A 16,771-nucleotide genomic window follows, 5' to 3' on the forward strand; every position below is an offset into this window, starting at 1 on the left:
CCTTAACTAGGACTTTCCTGTACTCCCTGCACATTAGATCAACTTGTTAGTCCACAACACACACTTAACTTGAATCTCGTGCCATCATCAAAACCAAGGTTCGATCATCTGTGCTCCCTGCACCAACAGTTTAGACTTCCACCTAGTGTCCTCAACTCCCAAGGCTTCCTGTCTGGTGTCCTTAACCCCTAGGGCTTTGTATCTGATGTCCTCGATATACTAAGTTTTCCTGCCTAGCCCCTCTGATCAGAACTTCCTTGCCTATTCTCACTGACCAAGACTTCATTACCTAGTTTCAACTAGGACTTCCTGTAAACTTGATAAGCATATCAGATCATAAGTAACCTTAACTTTGACCCTTTGCCAAATCAAAACTTAGGTGCTATTGCATGGTGCTTTCAACACCAACATATTATTTACTTTAAGCCTAAGCCCTCATGATTTTATTTTGGATTTTACCCAAAAGACCTTATACCAATAGAGATATCTTCCATTTTATAAATTCATGATCTTCTCCATGTATTTTCAATGTGAGAATTTAATTGTAATTCTAATAATTCTTTCCTCAAACAATGGGCCACTATACTCCAATCAAGACTAGCTTGACGTCCGATCTCTTACCAGGCCCTCCTTGCCTCGATGTCTGATCCTTTTGATCCGTCAAGACTACCTAATATCTAATATAACTGACCTACTAGGACTTATTTGCCTTAAGAGCTTATCATGAATTTTACTTGGAGCTCTCTACCATTATCCCTATGGTCCGAGCCTCCCCTATTTTCTTCATTTTTCCTTGAGGTTCCTCACATGACTCCACATAGACCATGACTCTAATACCAATTGTTGTGACCGATGTAATTAATATATCTCTATAATGGTATGATATTATCTACTTTGGGTCTAAGCCCTCATAGTTTTATTTTTGAATTTTACCTAAAAAGTCTTATACCAATGAAAATATATTTCATCTTATAAACTCATGATACTCTCTATATATTTTCAATGTGGGACTTTGATTGTAATCCCAATAGATAGAACTAGACTGATTCTCTAAGGATTATGATGCATTGCTCACACACAGATATAGATTACATGTTTTACTTGAGGACAAGCAAAGATTAAAATCTGGGGGTATTTGATGTATGTGTTTTATATAAAATTATTGGTATTATTTTGCATGCATTTTATTTCATCGCATGAGCATATTTTGCATACTCTCATTTCTTTTGCATCATTTTCATTTTTTAGTTCGGAGAACTTCTCTTTGCATATTTTTATTGATAGGATGTGAAACAAAAGCTTAATTGAAGTTAAAAAGCCTTGGAACGAGAGTCCACATCAAGGAACACACTCTAGTCGTGCCCCATGACATGAGTCTCTAGATAAGATTAGATGTGAAATAGAATAAAAATAGAGTTCACAAGCTCTAACATGCCCCCTGCCTCTTGGCACGGTCCGTGTCTAAATCTGCAACTTTTGGCATGGCCCATGCCCCTGACACAACTTGTGTTAGCCCAAACAACCTCTGCTGTAAGACGACCCAAAGTGCAAACTAAATTTTGAATAGCTATAACCTTTGACTTGGATTGAATCACAGAGCGCATGACCTATCGAATTGAACGTAATTTTGAGATCTATAACTTTTGTTCAAAGCAAAACCCATAAAACCCAAGTTTAAAGGCCCAAAAATATTATTTTAGTAGCACCCTAATAATTTAGGAAGGCATAATGGCTTTGGAGGCTATAAAAGAACTCATGGGTATATTGTTTGGATCATTGAGGATTTAGGGGTTCTCCCCTATCCTAGGAGATAGAAGAGGAGTTTTCCCATGACAAGGAATCATAGGAGAGTTGTTTTAAGGAGTGGTCAACATTTCCATCCTCCCTAGAGTTTCTTCCAAAGACACTGACAACAAAACGACTAAACCTTTCTTCACTTTTCTCTTTGATTTGAGTTTTAAAACACTTTCCTTCATATTTTTTGGTTGTAACTTCATTTTCATGGAGTAGTACTCTAGATTCTAGGATAAGGGAGTAGACTGATTGATTTGTTGATATTCATTTTGTATCTATTTATCATTCTTTGCAATATGATATATTTTTTCATGATCAGACTTTATTACGCATACATGATTTTGATACTAATCATGTATCTTCATATCCCACTGGACGCGGGGAAAGACCAAAAGGTGAACACAAATCTCCAATCCATAAAGATCAAGATGTGAGGGGTTGTTTATGAAAGTAGTTCAAAGCCTCACGATGGTATCATTGGCTATATAGAGCTTAATGGGTTGATCCCAATTCATTGTCACGAAGTATGAGATGGTACCTAGAGAACCATGGAGCATAATGACACAACCTTTTTGAGAAAGCGATCACTTTAGTAAGGTCACCCTAAAAGTAGACGTCGCGTTTGGGTAGACATGCCGGTGTAATTCTCAAAGTCTATATCGGTATCTCGGGATAGGCCACCTGCATGCACATAAATATTAAGATAAGAAAATAAATAGTATTTAGAGTATCAACAGTCATTGTGACAAAATCAAAGTCCTAGAGTTGCTTCCCAACATCGACTTTCTTCGAAGACTCCTCGTGTTTCTCTCGATTCAATTTATTTCTTTCTTAACTCTCATGATTTTTGATTGTCTAGATAATCTGCTTCGCGTTTCTAATCGGTACTCGATTTTATAGTCCCTGTAAGATTGATCTTTTTATTACTTGACGATAGTAGTACACTTGTGGTTTTCACACATTTTAGTTGAAGAAGAAATCATGTCTTGTTCAGCCCACAACTTCATCATTTTTGTATAAAAACTGGGAATATCTCTATCCTCTTGGCTGATGTTGGCTATTTCATATTCAAGTTCAAATTACCTTGACTGGTTCACTTGAGAATAAATTCTTCTAAGATGATTCCATATATCAGCAATAGTATTGAAAGATCGAAGACTCAGTGGAATATCAGGTTCAACTTAGTTGAGTATTCAAGTAATAACCTTGCATTCTTTGTTTTCCAATCCTTCTCATCAACTTCTTATTTCTCTGATCCATTAAGAATTCTAGATAATCGCTTGCCTTAAACAAAAACTCTAAAATGTATATCCCATAGTGCAAAATTTCTACCATTGAATTTAACATATACAGTTTCAAATTTGTTTGTATCCATGGAAATTAATCAAAAATTTTGGAAACACAAAGTTCAAGTTAAACTGATCCTCTAAAGGATAAATACAAAAAAATGAAGAAAGAAATTCTCAAAAAAATATAAGACAGAACGTAAAAGAATTGCTCCTCTGATACTATGATAACAATTGATATAGAAAGTCTATTTTCATATCATATTACAAAGGGTACTTATCTATTTATATACAAACTCATATCTATACATGGTAAATCCAACAAATTAGGGATTAATAAAAACAATGAAATAGACAACGACAATATACAATTAAAATATCAAAATATTAGATGACATTGTCTTCCTTGATTGCTAACAAAATCTTCTCTATATAACATTGTCTTCCTTGATTGCTGGCAAGATCTTCTCTGTTTGACAATCAGTCCACTAAATGGAGATTTAATCTTTCACTCAGGGCTATAATGACATAATAGATTTAGGTAGTTTATGGAAGACTCTGGGTGAAGTGATTAAGAATGCAATCGATTGATGGATGATTCTAGTTGATTGCGTAGCGATGACAGATCAGTTTAATAACCAATGTAGAATGAAGAGGTGATAAAATTATAAAAGGGGACCAAGGTGAACGCTTGAAGGTTGCCAAAATTAGTATTCGCCAAATTCTATTACATTTTCTCTTTTATATTCTTATGCCTTTCCAATTCTATTTGCTTATAATTGTTGGTGTTGTAAGAATTGTCTACCTTTAGCAGAAATAAGGAGAAAGATGATAGATTTCTAGGAGCGGTAACTCATAGATGAATCAAAGGTGATGAAGTAGGAACTAAGGTTCCCAACCACGTAAATGCCATTACTAACACTTAGTATTTGTTTACTTATATTTATTTTTATTTTTCTACCAATCGTTGTATGACCTTGTTAAAGTATTAGCAAAATTAATTCGAATTGTATTTACCAGTATAATCATCATTCACCCTCTCTAACACATCTAATTATCTCTATACTTTAGGTTCTTTTCTTCTCCTTAGTTTACATTCAAAGATGCAATAAATAAATAAATAAATAAAAACTAGATAAAGCAAAAAATAGTTAACTTTGTGATTTTTAAAATAATTATATAATATATTTTGACATTTAATTAACAAAACATATGACCACTAAAATAAAAATAATGATATCCGAATTGTCACGGTTGCAAAAGGCTATAAAGACATTAAAGATATTAGAAATCTACTTAATATAGATTTAAGTTTTAAAATATTTAGGGGCCAGACCTTACATTCAAAGATTAGTTGGCTTGTTCAAATACTTGGTAAAAAAAAGTTTTAAAATATTTAGTTGCCAAACATGATTGACCACTTACAACTATCCATAACATATAAAACTATAATATTTGCTCCAAAATATTTAAGAAGAGGTATTGATTAGTTTATCTAACTTTTACTTTTTATTTTGACACTAATTATATTTTGACCAAAACTTATAAAGATTATATCATTTAAAATTTAATTGATATCTATATAAATGATGGGTAATGGAGGAATATTAACATATTTTGGAAACAAAATCATAGATGACTAATTATATAAAAAGGAATTTTAAAGAAGGTAAAAGTTAAAAAATAAGGATCGAAATTGTTCAATAAAAAAGTTATCTTGTAATTGTTATCAATTTTGCTTTCTCCACCGTGTTGATGATAAGTCTAAATTCTAATTTGAGGGCGCAAGAAATGAAGAAACTCAGAGAAAAACCAACACCACTCCGCGTGTAAACCTCATCCAGAAGTTTGACATTAACTATTGGAGAAAACTAATTGGATTGTGCCCATCTCCAAATCCTTGTTAACCTTTTTGCCAATGTGACAAATTATTATAATATTCGAATACTTATTTAAAATTATTCCTAAAAGTAATTTCTAGGCAAATATTTATTACTGAGATTAATATGCTTTTACCCCTTCAAATAAATGTCTCCAAGAATAAATTATTAGCATGATAATTGGAGAGAACTTTAGAACATTTATTTATCATGTTTGAGACAAATATGGAAAGTCGAATAACAACAAAATAATAATAAATAATAATTTTCTGTCAACTGCCTTTTTCTCCATTTTTAATTTGGGTAGGGAATTGTGTTTCACCCGCCAAAGCGTTTACCTCGGCGAGCCCACCTGCCTCAAGAAATACCATTCAGAACTAAATTTCAGGTACGTAGTGGGTTAAATTGAACAACGTGCATCGAAAAATATTGCTCATCGGCTCGATTTATTTTAGCTGAAGTGCCGATTTTAATCTTCGATTAGGTCAAAAAAATGAAAAAAAAGGGCATTGGAAGGAAAAATTAGTTGGTTCCGGAGGATATTCTTGGGTATTCGGTAGACCTATGTATGATTTATGGGCAAGTAAACTAAAACTTACCAAATTTCTCTCCCCTCTCTCTCTCTTCAAATAGCAGCACCGGCGAAGAAAGAGAAGAGCAAACCCCTTTCTCTCCCCGACTATCCGAGTTAGAGGAAATTTGTGGATTTCAGTCGATCCACCGATAGAAGCTCGATTCAGGTGTCAACGGTCATCGTTCTGTGCAAAGAAGAGAGAAAATCTTAACTTTTCGGCTCCTAGTAGATTTCTTCTTGTTCCGTGACAAATTGTAAGTAATAGAGGTCGGATAGTAAAGCTACCCTTCGTATTGGATCGGAGGAGGAAAGTTAACCTACTTCCTTATCTTTGCTTTCCAAGCTGGTGTGTATCTGTCTTCGATTGCGCAGCCCTGGGATCTGCGAAGTAGGGAGTTGAATCACATACATTACACATCAAAATAATTATTCTTGGCGTCTCAGATTTTCTGAGTGTTACTGTTAGAAATTGTTTTTTTCGAGATCTTCGCGTGCAAGTCTTCTCCTGTTTGTAAAAGTTGAACTTTTGGTGGTAAAAAAATGACAATTGAAGGTACTTCTCCAATTGAGAACAGTGGAGATCGATGGGGAAAAAGACTCCTTGATGGCAAGGCTCCTCTATTGCCCAGAAAGGAGGAAACTGGTGAATTTAATGACTTCAATGGGGCTTCATTTGCTGGTGCTGTCTTCAACCTCTCCACTACTATTGTTGGAGCTGGAATTATGTCCCTTCCTGCCACCATGAAGGTCCTAGGACTGGTTCCAGGAATTCTCCTCATCGTATTTTTTGCTTTCTTCGCTGATATATCAATAGACATGTTGGTAAGGTACAGTCGTGCTGGGAAAGCAGTTTCCTATGGAGGACTTATGGATGATTCATTTGGAAGGATTGGCAAGATGCTAATTCAGTTATGTATCATTGTGAATAATGTCGGGGTGCTGATTGTTTACATGATTATTATTGGTATGTTCTGCAAAATAGAGATTTTCGTAGTAATTTTTTAAGATATATATATTTAGTAGGTTGTAAATTACAATACCAAATTGCCTCCCTTGATTGCTAAACTCTTAGGTAAGTTGCACTACTTAGACGAATTATACAGTACTTTTTCACAACAATTCAGATCTTGCTTTGTTTTTATTATTGTTAAAATTTTTTTTTGTCAGATTAAAGTTCTTTACAAATAATATTTTACCTTCCAAGGCACCTTGGGGATGTTGAAGAAATTGGATTCTCAGTTTGTAGACTTGATTAAGAGGCAACTTTGAAATTTTACAAGGACAACATCCCTTGCAAATGAGACTTAGCCAAGAATCTAAGAAGAAACCAGATATTGATTCATTCCCTAAATACAATATGAGAATCTAATTCCTAATTCATGTCTGAAATTACTATCACCAGGCCTTTTTCTTTTGTTTTTTCTATTCTCTTCATCTATGTATGCACACCATTTGTGAAAATTTATGGGTACCCATTTATTTGCTGAATACACATTAAAATCTAACTTCTTTCAAATATTTTCTCTGATACACTTATTGTCCTCTGCCTGCCTGGTTATGCTTTATATGCTTTTTTTCCTTCTAAAATTGAGTTCTTTTTTTTTGTTACTAGGTGACGTGCTATCTGGAACATCGTCGAGTGTAGACCACCATTCTGGTATTTTGGAAGGATGGTTTGGTCAACACTGGTGGACTGGTCGTTTTTTTGTTCTTCTGGTTTCTATGCTTGCAGTGTTTGCCCCTTTGGCATGCTTCAAGCGTGTGGGTTAGTGGTTATAATATTTTCTGATTGAGAACATTTTTCAGAAAAATTGAACTGCCATTTTCTTTAACAATTCTGTGTTTAACCAGGCTGATACTTAAGTATCTCTCTTTTGGCAGATTCATTAAGGTACACATCTGCCTTGTCAGTTGCACTTGCAGTTGTTTTTGTGGTAATCACAGCAGGAATTGCTATTGTCAAATTGCTGGCTGGAAGCATTGCAATGCCCAAGTTGTTCCCTGATGTCCCAGATTTGGCTTCTGTCTGGAACTTCTTTACAGTGGTCCCAGTTCTTGTGACTGCATACATCTGCCATTATAATGGTATTGTAATTGAAATTCATCTATAATTATTTGCTTAGTTTAAACTTTTGTGTCTGGATGAAGCTACCCTACGTTTAAACAATTCTTTGTCTGTTCTGTTTTTTATAATCTACCATTTATTATCATGACAAACTGCTGATTCAGGTTATAGAATTGTTCATATAACCTGAGACGTTTATTTCTATTGACTTGTTATTTGCAGTTCACCCTATCAAAAATGAACTGGAGGATTCATCTCAAATAAAGTCAGTTGTAAAGGCATCACTAGCTCTTTGTTCCACAGTTTACATAGCCACAAGCTTCTTTGGTTTTCTACTATTTGGTGAATCCACACTCGAGGATGTGCTTGCCAACTTTGACACCAATCTCAATATCCCATACAGCTCTATCCTAAATGATACAGTCAGAGTTAGCTATGCTATGCATCTCATGCTCGTGTTCCCCATAGTCTTCCATGCACTCCGGCTCAATGTAGATGGCCTACTATATCCATCAGCCAATCCTTTGTATTCTGACAATGGGAGGTTTGCATTAATTACAGTGGCACTTTTATCAATTATTTTCTTGGCAGCTAACTTTATTCCCAGTATATGGGATGCATTCCAATTCACTGGTGCAACCGCTGCAGTTTGCATTGGATTCATTTTTCCTGCTTCCATTACCCTGAGGTGCGTCTTAGCAATTCATTTTGGCAACATCTGTTTGGATGCAGGAGTTATATTTTCCACTAATTTTGTTGTTTCTTGAATATTCAATATTAAGGCTTCAGTAAGTAACTTATTGGAAGGCCACTAAAAGTTTTACCATAGTTCACATTACCTGCAGTTGTATTACATTAATCCTTACATGAAGAAATCCTTGGCATGATGTTATCCTTCTATGTAATAAGCAAAAGTTTTGGATTATTTGCTTAGAGACAGAGTTATCTTGCATCTGCTTATTGATGCAATAGATATTTATTGAATTTGAAACATTGTGTGTGCATGTGGATCTATATGATAATATGTGACCTCCAAGTACTGTTTGCCTACATCATACAAACTGCCTTCTTGACAGGGCATTTTATGCTTTAACTTTCCTTATTTATAATACATGGTTTCTGTCTGTAACTGATTTAATTCCTAGCTTGTTGCCATTGTTTTCCTATTTCAGAGATTCTCATGGCATTGCAACAAAATGGGACAAGATTGTAGCCGTCTTCATGATTGTTCTTGCTGTGTTGTCCAACGTCATTGCTATATACAGTGATGCATACGCTCTCTTTAATAAGAGTGAAGCCTCAGACTCCTGAGATCTTTCTTAATGTCAGTGGGGGAGGTTCTAGTTGTTACATGTAGGGAGACAAAATTGTTCTTATGATGAATCGAGTTCTGTTGGTCTGTAAAATTGTACCTATAAGCAATAAAAAAACTCAACCTATACGTTGAGTTGTGTTGTATTGGCTCGTAGTACAACTAGGAGCTGATGTCCAATTAATGTCTAATAAAGTTTAATATTTGCTCAATGTGGATAGTGGTGTATATCTCAGTTGTTTGTGTTCCGGCTCCTTACCGACGATAGCTGAATCACCAGACAGGGGGAGGCCGCGTCATCCGATATTTCCACAGCGAAGGAGAAAGGACCTGCAAAGGGGGTACTGAACGTACGGATTAGCTGGGCGCCGGGGGATCCCGGCGTGGCCACTCCGACGCTCAAGTCAGATCGAGAGAAAAAATGCAAGTGTACCCGGAGGATTCAAGATGGCCGAAATGTCATATCTGCGAGGTTTATATAGAGGGAGAAGGAGCGATACCTTTGGATCTGGATGCCTGTGATTGGAGGAGATGGCGGGATCTCAGGATCTGGTGCGTGACAGTTTCTGTAGATCAGACGGCTCCTCGGTGTATCTTATCTCCTTTGAAGAGCCGTGATTGTGCTGGACCAAGTAATGAGATTTGGTGTCCGAGTCGCCTTCTTTGGATAAGTTTTATGAAGAAGTCGTAACATTAATCCGTTAGTATCGTCCGTGCGTCGAGAGTGGCCGATATGTATGGTTGAGATGTACGGATACAAAGTATTCTTGACCGTGTGGATGAGACAGGTTGGGCTCATTCCGATCTCTTTATGTGCCCCGTGACGGAGAAGATTGGCCTGGGATCCTCGCTTGGAGGTAGGCGTGAGATGCTGCGACCAGGCTGTGAGGTCGGACTACGATGCAACGATCTGGTCATGAGGTCGGCTTATGCTGCAGCAACCAAGTCATGAGATCGGCATATGATGCGACGATCTGGTCATGAGGTGGGTTTATGATGCGGCGACCAATTCATGAGATTGACACGTGATGCGACAACCGGGTTATGAGCTCGGCTCAGAGCCTTGAGGTACGGAGGATTTTGACGGGCGTATTGATTCTTCTTTCCGAACTGGCTGGTAGGTAGGCCGGGGTGTCTTATGTGCTGTTGAGCTTGAAGGGTGATGATAAATGAGATATATGACTCGATAGCGAGGTCGGATTATGCGTCCTAGCTATGAGAAGGTGCGCCGAGCTCAATTACGGACTTAGATTATGTATTGATCTTTTGATGGAGTAATCTGTCGATCGTTGTAAAGGATCTGGGCTTGAGGATCGTAGTGAGTAGAGATTGTGACCCGTCAATGAGGTTGGTTCGTTGAGTATGCGTAGGGCGTTAACCCCAGCTGTGGGAAGGCTCATATGAGGCTTTGAGGTATGTGCCGACCTCGAGATTAGGTGAGCCATGGGTAGTTCTTTTCCTTGGAGTAGTTGGCAGGGCTTCTTGGTCGTGATACTGGGGAGATGGCTCCTCTGCCTAAGACCTGGGTTTAATCCATCCTCTTCTCCTTTCGGGGGAATCGGGTTCTCCTTATGGGCTGCCACGTCCTCTCCACGTGTCCTCTGTGGGACTCTTTTATCCTACGTGTTTGTCCACGTCCTTCCATCCGGATCACAAGCCTCCCGACCTAGTTTAGTCGAAGGAGACGTAGTTCGACTGACTGAACCCGAGTTTGATTCACTTCGCCTTTCTGTCTATTGGATCCTGGTCAGTTACGGTTATTGCGCTCGTTTAATCTCCTTCGTTAATCTCGGCGTTAGCAGCTTGGATTGACCACCGTTCATTTCGCCGATTGCTTTGATTTATTTATCAACGGCCCTGATTGTTCGACCGTTCGCCTTAAACCCCCCGTGTTTCGTCTTCTTCTTTACTTGCCACTTCGAACCCTAACTCCCGCGTGTTCTTGTGCTCCGATTTTCCTCCGATCTTGTTCGCGTTCCTTTCGCTCCTAGGATTTCCTCCCCTTCGACCATGTCTTCTTCTCCTCGTAAGTCTACTATCTGAGTTAGGACGTGTTTCGCTTTGTTCTGTTGCCAAGCCCTAGGGTCTTTGTTCTTTTTCTTCTTCCTCCACGTCGATCGACTTCTTCTCTGCTTTTTCCTTCCTCCGCTTGTGTTTCTTTATTTCTCCTACTGCTTTCCTCTTCTTGCCCTCTTATGGGAACCCTAGTCCCTTGGTACGAGGCCGAGACTTCTTTGTTACGCTCAGACGATGTGGTGCTGCTTCGGGACCGCTACGGTATCCCTAGCGATCATCTGATTAGGGTGCCTACCTCCCTTCAGCGACCCCATGATCCTCCTCCGGGTTATGTCACCTTCTTCCAAGGGCAGTTGGAAGCGGGTTTGCGTTTTCCTCTTCCCCAACTCTTCCACGACCTAGCCAATTATTTCCACCTTTCCTTGTCCCAATTGGCTCCGAACTCCTACTGCTTGCTATGCGGTACCTTTATCATTTTTCGAGTTTACAACATCCCTTTTGATTCCCAACTTCTTCATCAGTTTGTCCACCCTAAGAAGGGTGAGCCCGGGGTCGTATATTTCTCAGCTAGGTCAGGTGTCAAATTCCTAGCTGGGTGTTCCGATTCCCAAAAGGGGTGGAAACGGAGATTCTTTTATATTAGACCTCCGACTCTTTATGCCTGGCCTACTGCATGGGAACCCTTTATGCCTCCTCCTGAAACATCATAAGTTGCATTGAGTGGGAACTCCATTTATTTACATACTATTGAGAGTGAGAGCACCACCATATACATCATATACCTTGTGAGGATTACATCAAGTTTTAGTTTAATCATGTGCTTGAAATCACCATGCTTATTGACTTGTGTATGAATTGGATCTCTTTATGTCTTGATTCATGAAAACTTGATATCCTAAGTAACTACCTTTTACTTTCTTTGAAGCATTGATATGAGTTACTTAGGGGGATGTTTGTTTTCTTTACTTGCCCGAGACGTGCAAAGAGCAAGTATGGGGGAGTGATGATTAACACAATTGATGATCAAATTGACATCATCAATAAAAAATTTTAAGGTTTTAAGTGTACATTTATACTTTGGATGACACATAATTGTTAATTGGATATATTTTAATAATATTTAAATTTTTCTATATTTTTAAACTCATGTTTCATCCAATTTGATTTATAAGGCAGCTTGGTCATCAAGATCTAAGTGGCATATCAAGGACTAAGTTGGGCATTATGATGAAGACTTAATCTCAACCCTTCATTTGAATCTAGGTTACTAAAGACAAGGAGGATATCCACAATGAATCTGAACTTTACATCCAAGGAATGGAGGATGGTGAAAGAGATTACAAGAGAAAGAAAAGAAAAAGATCAACCCTAACATCTTACTTCCATCTCTACCACACATCAACACCTCACTTCTATCTCCACCACACATCACAACCCATCTTCCATCTCCCTCAACAATCCCTGACACCACAGCATCCCTAACGCCTTCTCCATCATCCTCACGCCTCCACTCACACTCCCTCGGCTCCCACCTTCCAAGCCACTTCCATCTCCACCATGCCGCAGCCCCTCCTTCCCTCACTTCACGCCACCAATCAGCCTCCAAACCTCACGAACACAGCCCCTCCACATTCCCTCACTCTCACGTCCTCACCATTCCCACAGCAAGCTACTCACGCTGCTCCCACCCTCCCCTCCACTCACGTCCAACTCACACTCACGCATCAAACCACTCACGTCAAAGCCACCATCCCACAACGCCACCTCACACCTACTCCCAATCTCACGCCTCCATCCACAACGCAGCCAACCCACTCACAGCAGCCACCGCCCTCTCCACTCACAGCCCTCTCCACTGATCACCTCACGCCCCTCATCTCACGCCATCAGCACCTCAATCCACCGCCAGCAACTTCCCTCATGCCCTCATCTCCAGCAACGCCTCCAACGCAGCAGCCTTCCATCCCTCAGCAGCAGCCTTCAAGCCATTAGCTCCCTGACGCCACAGCATCCCTAACGCCCTCACGCCACAGCTAGCAGAAGCTCCAGCCAGTCGGATAGACCCCAACAACCCCCATTTCCTCCTGCGTGAGTGGACAGCAAGCATAACAACAAATTCCAGCAACTTTCAATTTTCTTTTGTTTGATTGTTCTCTTGTTTGTATTAATTTAGCTCACTTGCAGTTGTTACTTTGTTACTTTGTTACTTTATTATTCCTTACAGCTTACTTTGTTACAGTTTGTTGAATTCTTCCTTTTTGAATGTAAGTAGTTCGTTAAATTGCCTAGTAGAAATTCTGTTATGTTTCATATCAAATCTGTCTTAATTTGCTCATGCTGTCTATTTTATTTAATTCTGTTCGTTCTCGTTTCTTGGTCATGTTACATGAAATGTAGTTAACTAAAATTTCAATTTTGGATAGTTAGGACTGTTAGGAGGAAGTAGGTGATTGAGTTTTTATTGTTCCTAGCATCTAAACCCCTCAAAATATGCATTAGTTTAGTTTTTTTATTCTTCACACAGCATACAAAATTTTATTAGATTTGAAGATTGCAAACATTGTATTAGGTCATTAAGAGACGATTTGAGTTAACTCTATATTACATTATTGGTTTGAAACTTGATAATTAATTAAAATTGTAGTGCGACAAAAAATGATTATCAGATGTCAAGGTTACTTATATCCGAATCAAAGAATTTTTTTTAATTACGACTCAAATGCTTAAAAAAATGAATGAGGTAAACTGTCGATGAAAAAATTATAATCGAAATCAAATGAGTCCTTCAGGAATTACAAAACTTTAAATGCGTCTTTGAGTAATTATCGTAAAAAAATTCATATATTAAATACAGTATTTTTTTCTTCTGTTGCATCAACATTGGCACAAAATCACTCTTACAAGCCAATTGTGAAAGCGCATCCACACAAAATACCGTCCAAATCCACATCCACTTATGTAAAAAATTGGAATCTGTCACTTCAACGGTTTCACACAGTTAGCCCCACGATCATCTGTGAGAAAGTAAATCGAAAAACTACAGTTGATCATGGTGCATGAGGGTATTTCCTGACTTTGTCATGATTCGAATTTTTGTCCTCTATTGTAACTCTGTTATATCGTAATCAACTCAATTATGTCCCGAAATCTCTAAATCCACATCCACTGTCTTGCCTTCATGCATGCAAGCGACGTGGCTCATGAAGAGTGGCGCAAAACCCACAAATAAGAAGATGCATCTTCTCAGGGGCATTAAGAACAACAGCCACGTGGCTGATGAAGAGTGGCCCATAATCAAGAAACACTAAATTTGTGAGTTGAGGCACGTCAAAAAAAAAAAAGGAGGTATTGTGAATTAAAGATTTAAAAAAAAAGAGAGAGAGAAAACAACCCTGCCTTTTAATTTATCCTTAAAAGAAACTTTAGTTTTCTTCTTTTATCCTATAAAAAAAAGAGAAAACAACCCTGCCTTTTAATTTATCCTTAAAAGAAACTTTAGTTTTCTTCTTTTATCCTATAAAAAACTCCATTTCTGTTTCTCAAAATATTCAATTCTCCAGTCATCGAGTCGTCTGGAGCTCTTCTCTTTCCTTCTCATCTAAAAGAGTTTCAAAACTTTGATTAGATTCAAAGTTTAAAGTAATTTTATTTCAAATACATGATCATTATATCTTAAAAGATAATTATTGATAAATTTTAGTTTTTTATTTAAAGGAATAAGATTACCCAAACAAATATGTTATTATTCTAAAGGATGAGTAATATCGATATAAATTTGATAACAATAATATCAGAAGTTGTACATCTTCCATAGCAAATTAAAAGAGATATTTTGATGATTTATAATAGAGCCGTTGGTGGTGACCATCATAGAAGGGGAGAGTCAATCCATCCAAAAGAGAGATCGTTGGATAATCAAAATATATTGTTCCTATTGAGATTTGCACCAGAAAACTTCGACCGTCTTCTTCAGCACCAGGGCCCTGAGGGACTAGGATGAGGTTGGAGAAAAGGGCTTGAGGGAAACACTTGCAAACACGAAGACCGTGAGATAGAAGGCCAGGAGTGTCCTGGCACGACCGCTTCGATACTTAAGTCAGTTCGTGAGAGGGAGGAGGAAGAAAGTGAAAATGGATAAGCTTAAAATGTGAGATTGCATACCTCTCTTAGACAACCAACTGACCTTTTATATGGTTTGACGACGCCAGGTCACATCAAGGACGTGACTAAGGTCCCATCGCCGTTATGAATGTGTCAGAGAATAGAGTATAGTCAGTGATGATGTCCCATCGCCTCGCATTTAAGTAGATATGGTCCACTATCTATCGAAGATTTGTCATGATGACAGGCAGGAGCGTCAGAAGAACATTCACAATTGTACGATAGGGGAGTAGTCTTTTCCAGGATCAGAATAAGGACGTGGAGAGCAGATGGGGGTCGATTCGGTCCGGTTGCGTATCCGTGTGAGATTGAGTCGGCTAAAGGGACCTGTAGACAGGTGACTCGGCTCGACCTTCGGGGACATCAATCCTGAGGAGAGCTCGAGCTGAACGGACCACTCGGGCGTAGAGGAAGTGACCTGGGCAATGAGGGACCGAGCCGACTGGACCAAGCCGACTGGGTCCATCCAAGGTGCGCGGAGATATCCTCATCTCGGGGATGAAGGTCAAGGCGCTCTTGCCGGATTGCCATGAGGAACGGGAGTCGGTACAAGAATTGCCTGAGCCGAGTGGGCCCGCTGTAGTTCGCTTAAAGCGTCCTGATGGGAGAGCATTTTTGAGGGTTCGGCTCGACAGTTTAGGAGGACTCGGTTCGACTCGGTCCGTACTTCTGATCATAAGGCATCGCACCCAATGCCTTCCGTTGGACTCACATAACCGCACCCAACCTATACGAGCATAACATATATGTTGAAAATTAAAGATATTCAATCCATTTTATCTTAACACATTATTGAATTGAATAATTCATGGGACTAATCATGTGGGACCATTGAGGTGACAAATTTTAACTTTTTACTGAAGTTACTGAATTGAATTGTCGATTTATCAATAAATTGAGTGACCAAACCTGAAGTAATTGGATCAAATTCAATATATTTTCTCCAACATTTTTCATAAATAAAGTGTTAAATGGTTTCCTTAAGATGTGTTAGAACTAAATGGGAATGAATTATAAGTTTATTTCTAAATCAGTTTGCCCGGTGAAAAAATTACACAAAAGACGCCTTAAATTTATTTGCAGATCAGTTACAACAAAAGTTCATCTAAAAAGTAGTTTTTTACACTTAAAAAATCAAAAGAAAATTATGATTTTCACAGCATGACAGATTTACAAACCCTCTTACACAAATTGCCTGTAAATCATTTGGAGAGAAATATATGCCTGTAGACATTTAGATCAATTTGATTTAAATACAAATCAATTTTATTTTAACATACAAATCAATTTCTTAATAAGATTTAAGCCCCAAGTATACTTTGACATTTAAAAGCCTGTAATCTTTAACTTGGAGTCTCAAAATTAAACATGGAATAAATTTATAATTTTCATAGTGCAAATCAACTTGCTATGTGAAAAATACCATAAGGTTGAGAGCTAATTTGTAGCTACAAGTTAATTTGTAAATAAATTTATTTTAAAATTTATAGGCAAAAAAATCAACAGCTAAAGTTAAACCTGAAATATTTGATTTTAAGACCCTCAGAACTAAAACTATTTTCACAGCAAACACAAAAGAATTTGTAAATCATTTGGAGAGAAAAATCACAGCAAAAGGCATCATCAGAAAAACAGATTTGGAGTATTTTTTTAATTAAAAACTTATAAAGACCCATTTTGATA

At 38.0% G+C, this 16,771-nt stretch overlaps 1 protein-coding gene across 1 annotated transcript; it reads left to right on the forward strand.

Annotated features, from left to right (window-relative positions):
• The first annotated feature begins 5,582 nt into the window (after positions 1-5,582).
• LOC141848064 (amino acid transporter AVT6A-like) lies at positions 5,583-9,123 on the forward strand. The gene is made up of 5 exons (XM_074736176.1): positions 5,583-6,498; positions 7,147-7,299; positions 7,416-7,619; positions 7,822-8,287; positions 8,772-9,123. Exons 1-5 carry the CDS (start codon positions 6,075-6,077, stop codon positions 8,908-8,910), a joined length of 1,386 nt encoding a protein of 461 aa, XP_074592277.1. The 5' UTR covers positions 5,583-6,074; the 3' UTR covers positions 8,911-9,123.
• The last annotated feature ends 7,648 nt before the right edge of the window (positions 9,124-16,771 follow it).

This window comes from Curcuma longa, chromosome 16 (genome assembly GCF_044706935.1).
Source record: "Curcuma longa cultivar G26 ecotype Majalengka, Jawa Barat chromosome 16, ITB_CL_G26_1.1, whole genome shotgun sequence".
Lineage (NCBI taxonomy): Eukaryota > Viridiplantae > Streptophyta > Magnoliopsida > Zingiberales > Zingiberaceae > Curcuma > Curcuma longa.

Bases quoted from the DNA above. Each gene is read 5' to 3' on its own strand.
- LOC141848064 (XM_074736176.1), top strand. From the start codon at position 6,075: ATGACAATTGAAGGTACTTCTCCAATTGAGAACAGTGGAGATCGATGG. The intron at 6,499-7,146 runs GTATGTTCTGCA...TTTTGTTACTAG, and splicing joins TGTTTACATGATTATTATTG to GTGACGTGCTATCTGGAACA. The intron at 7,620-7,821 runs GTATTGTAATTG...TGTTATTTGCAG, and splicing joins ATACATCTGCCATTATAATG to TTCACCCTATCAAAAATGAA.